This window comes from Oncorhynchus mykiss, chromosome 17, assembly GCF_013265735.2.
Source record: "Oncorhynchus mykiss isolate Arlee chromosome 17, USDA_OmykA_1.1, whole genome shotgun sequence".
Taxonomy (NCBI): domain Eukaryota; kingdom Metazoa; phylum Chordata; class Actinopteri; order Salmoniformes; family Salmonidae; genus Oncorhynchus; species Oncorhynchus mykiss.
Genome location: NC_048581.1, coordinates 597,501 through 602,500, shown reverse-complemented (window position 1 = coordinate 602,500; position 5,000 = coordinate 597,501). Strand labels below are relative to the sequence as shown.

At 40.5% G+C, this 5,000-nt stretch overlaps 1 protein-coding gene across 6 annotated transcripts in view; it reads left to right on the top strand.

Annotated features, from left to right (window-relative positions):
- iqce (IQ motif containing E) overlaps window positions 1–5,000 on the top strand; it is a 22,061-nt gene that overhangs the window by 13,631 nt on the left and 3,430 nt on the right. For 5 of the 6 annotated variants that reach the window (XM_036948484.1, XM_036948483.1, XM_036948487.1 and 2 more), the window contains 4 exons: window positions 265–372; window positions 608–887; window positions 1,902–2,054; window positions 2,580–2,704. In XM_036948484.1, the coding sequence (XP_036804379.1) occupies window positions 265–372; window positions 608–887; window positions 1,902–2,054; window positions 2,580–2,704 (666 nt within the window). The remainder of the gene's footprint in view (window positions 1–264; window positions 373–607; window positions 888–1,901; window positions 2,055–2,579; window positions 2,705–5,000) is intronic. The other variant, XM_036948485.1, reaches the window with a different exon arrangement.

Sequence of the window (5,000 nt, the reverse complement as noted above, 5' to 3'; positions counted from 1 at the left end):
TTCTGTTTTCAGACAGGAGCTGAGACAACTGATGGCCGAATCTTCTGTTTTCAGACAGGAGCTGAGACGACTGTTGGCTGAATCTTCTGTTTTCAGACAGGAGCTGAGACGACTGATGGCCGAATCTTCTGTTTTCAGACAGGAGCTGAGACGACTGATGGCCGAATCTTCTGTTTTCAGACAGGAGCTGAGACGACTGATGGCCGAATCTTCTGTTTTCAGACAGGATCTGAGACGACTGATGGCCGAATCTTCTGTTTTCAGACAGGAGCTGAGACGACTGATGGCTGAAAGAGAGCAGGAAGAGAAAGAGACGGAGAGGAGGAAGAATGAACGAAGGAGTGAACATGAGAAGGAAACACGACTCTACCTGTATGTATCTCCCAGTTCAACCTGAACGTCCCGACTGGGGAATACACTCCTACACAATGAATGGTGTTTACATCCAATATGACACAAATACTACTTGAACTGTTTACTGCAGGCTTATAACCACTGTGACATGGCCCACAGAGGTTGTATGGACACTTCTTCTTCTCTCGTGTGTCTGCGCCATGACGTTGCCACGGAAACCTTTCTACCCGTCTGATTCTCCTCCTTGTTCCAGACTGGAGATAGAACAGCTGACCGTGAAGATACAGTCTCTGGAGGAGGAGAAGAAGAGATGGACCGAAGAAGAACAGAACCAGGAGGAGAACCGGAAGGAGAACCCAGAAGGGAGGGAGGAGAAGGAAAGAGAGGAGAGGGAAGAACAGAACCAGGATAACCGGAAGGAGAACCCAGAAGGGAGGGAGGAGAAGGAAAGAGAGGAGAGGGAAGAACAGAACCAGGATAAGGAAAGGGCAGCTAGGGTGATCCAGAGAGAGTGGCTGGAGCACAGAGACAGGGTAACTAACTAACTACTGTAACTAACTCACTAACTAACTACTGTAACTAACTAACTAACTACTGTAACTAACTCACTACTGTAACTAACTCACTACTGTAACTAACTAACTACTGTAACTAACTAACTACTGTAACTAACTAACGAACTACTGTAACTAACTAACTACTGTAACTAACTAACTAACTACTGTAACTAACTCACTACTGTAACTAACTAACTACTGTAACTAACTAACTAACTAACTACTGTAACTAACTAACTACTGTAACTAACTAACTACTGTAACTAACTAACTAACTACTGTAACTAACTAACTACTGTAACTAACTAACTACTGTAACTAACTAACTAACTACTGTAACTAACTAACTACTGTAACTAACTAACTACTGTAACTAACTAACTAACTACTGTAACTAACTAACTACTGTAACTAACTAACTACTGTAACTAACTAACTAACTACTGTAACTAACTAACTACTGTAACTAACTAACTACTGTAACTAACTAACTAACTACTGTAACTAACTAACTACTGTAACTAACTAACCATAAACAAACATTTTAAATAGTTAATCTAAATAAGTTGTTGTACCTGCCAGCTGCTACCACAGAATGGGAATGAAGACAAATGCCGATCTCCTATGGACTAATAAAGTACATTCTCTCCTCTCTCTCCCTCCTCTCTCTTCTCTCCCTCCTCTCTCCTCTCTCTCTCACCTCTCTCTCCCTCCTCTCTCTTCTCTCCCTCCTCTCTCTTCTCTCCCTCCTCTCCTCTCTCTCTCCTCTCTCCTCTCTCTCCTCTCTCCTTCCTCTCTCCTCTCTCTCCTCTCTCCACTCTCTCCTCTCCCTCCTCTCCCTCTTCTCTCTCCCTCCTCTCTCCTCTCTCTTCTCTCTCCCTCCTCTCTCCTTTCTCTCCCTCTTCTCTCTCTCCCCCTCCTCCTCTCTCCTCCTCCTCTCTCTCTCTCTCTCTTTCTCTCTCCTCCCTCCTCTCTCTCCCCCTCCCCCAGGACACAGTGTTGGTCCAGTCAGCAATAAGAGGACATCTCCTCAGACAGAGCCAGATAGCTCACCTCCGAGACACACACACCAGCACTCTCAGCAAGGTCTCTCTCTCTCTCTCACACACACACATGTACGATGAGGACATCCACCTCAAGAAGGTAAAGAACCACACACACACACACACACACACACACACACACACACACACACACACACACACACACACACACACACACACACAGAGAGACACACAGAGACACACACACACACACACACACCTACAATGTTTGTGGGGTGGCAGGTAGCTTAGTGGGTACAGTGTTGGACCAGTAACCGAAAGGTTGCTGGATCGAATCCCCGAGCTGACAAGGCAAAACTCTGTCCTTCTGCCCCTGAACAAGGCAGTTAACCCACTGTTCCTTGGTAGGCCATCATTGAAAATAAGAATTAATTTTTAAGAACTGACTTGCCTAGTTAAATAAAGGTAAAATATTTATATATATATATTATATATATATATTTATATATATATATATATATATATTTTTTTTTATGTTGTAGTTCAACCAAATTGCCACTTGGGGGCACTGTTCCCCCGTATTTACAATAGGTAGATAGAGTAGAGGGAGTTTGCCCTAATTAGGCTCTGATATAGGAGTTACTATTTACTGTTTCATTTCCAGAATGGCCAATCACAGCGCGGCACTGATGTTACCTCCCGTGTGGAGGATGGGGAGCTGGTTGCCGTGACGCTGATCCAGTCTGTGTTCCGAGGTCACCTGACACGCAGCGCACTGATGACGGAGAGGTGACACACACCACCACACACAGTTCTGACATTGCGTCTGTGTTTGTATTGTGTTGTATTACTGTGTGTTTGTATTGTGTTGTATAGCTGTGTGTTTGTATTGTGTTGTATGACTGTGTGTTGTGTTGTATGTCTGTGTGTTTGTATTGTGTTGTATGACTGTGTGTTTGTATTGTATTGTGTTGTATAGCTGTGTGTTTGTGTTGTGTTGTATGACTGTGTGTTGTGTTGTGTTGTGTTGTATAGCTGTGTGTTTGTATTGTGTTGTATGACTGTGTGTTGTGTTGTGTTGTATAACTGTGTGTTGTGTTGTGTTGTGTTGTATAACTGTGTGTTTGTGTTGTGTTGTATGACTGTGTGTTGTGTTGTGTTGTGTTGTATAGCTGTGTGTTTGTATTGTGTTGTATGACTGTGTGTTGTGTTGTGTTGTATAACTGTGTGTTGTGTTGTGTTGTGTTGTATGACTGTGTTGTGTTGTGTTGTATGACTGTGTGTTTGTGTTGTGTTGTATTACTGTGTGTTGTGTTGTGTTGTGTTGTATTACTGTGTGTTGTGTTGTATAACTGTGTGTTTGTGTTGTGTTGTATGACTGTGTGTTGTGTTGTGTTGTATGACTGTGTGTTTGTATTGTGTTGTATAACTGTGTGTTTGTATTGTGTTGTATAACTGTGTGTTGTGTTGTGTTGTATTACTGTGTGTTTGTGTTGTGTTGTATGACTGTGTGTTGTGTTGTGTTGTATAACTGTGTGTTTGTATTGTGTTGTATTACTGTGTGTTTGTGTTGTGTTGTATGACTGTGTGTTGTGTTGTATGACTGTGTGTTTGTATTGTGTTGTATGACTGTGTGTTGTGTTGTGTTGTATTACTGTGTGTTTGTATTGTGTTGTATGACTGTGTGTTTGTATTGTGTTGTGTTGTATGACTGTGTGTTTGTATTGTGTTGTATGACTGTGTGTTTGTATTGTGTTGTATGACTGTGTGTTTGTATTGTGTTGTGTTGTATGACTGTGTGTTTGTATTGTGTTGTATGACTGTGTGTTTGTATTGTGTTGTATGACTGTGTGTTGTGTTGTGTTGTATTACTGTGTGTTGTGTTGTGTTGTATGACTGTGTGTTGTGTTGTATGACTGTGTGTTTGTATTGTGTTGTATGACTGTGTGTTGTGTTGTGTTGTATTACTGTGTGTTTGTATTGTGTTGTATGACTGTGTGTTTGTATTGTGTTGTGTTGTATGACTGTGTGTTTGTATTGTGTTGTATGACTGTGTGTTTGTATTGTGTTGTATGACTGTGTGTTTGTATTGTGTTGTATGACTGTGTGTTGTGTTGTATGACTGTGTGTTTGTATTGTGTTGTATGACTGTGTGTTGTGTTGTGTTGTATTACTGTGTGTTTGTATTGTGTTGTATGACTGTGTGTTTGTATTGTGTTGTGTTGTATGACTGTGTGTTTGTATTGTGTTGTATGACTGTGTGTTTGTATTGTGTTGTGTTGTATGACTGTGTGTTTGTATTGTGTTGTATGACTGTGTGTTGTATTGTGTTGTATAACTGTGTGTTTGTGTTGTGTTGTATGACTGTGTGTTTGTATTGTGTTGTATAACTGTGTGTTTGTATTGTGTTGTATTACTGTGTGTTTGTGTTGTGTTGTATGACTGTGTGTTGTGTTGTGTTGTATTACTGTGTGTTGTGTTGTGTTGTGTTGTATTACTGTGTGTTTGTATTGTGTTGTATTACTGTGTGTTTGTATTGTGTTGTATTACTGTGTGTTTTTGTTGTGTTGTATGACTGTGTGTTGTGTTGTATAACTGTGTGTTTGTATTGTGTTGTATGACTGTGTGTTTGTGTTGTGTTGTATAACTGTGTGTTGTGTTGTGTTGTATAACTGTGTGTTGTGTTGTGTTGTGTTGTATAACTGTGTGTTTGTATTGTGTTGTATAACTGTGTGTTGTATTGTGTTGTATAACTGTGTGTTGTGTTGTGTTGTATAACTGTGTGTTGTGTTGTGTTGTGTTGTATAACTGTGTGTTTGTATTGTGTTGTATAACTGTGTGTTGTATTGTGTTGTATAACTGTGTGTTGTGTTGTGTTGTGTTGTATTACTGTGTGTTGTGTTGTGTTGTATGACTGTGTGTTGTGTTGTGTTGTATTACTGTGTGTTTGTATTGTGTTGTATGACTGTGTGTTTGTATTGTGTTGTATGACTGTGTGTTTGTGTTGTGTTGTATGACTGTGTGTTGTGTTGTGTTGTATGACTGTGTGTTTGTATTGTGTTGTATGACTGTGTGTTTGTATTGT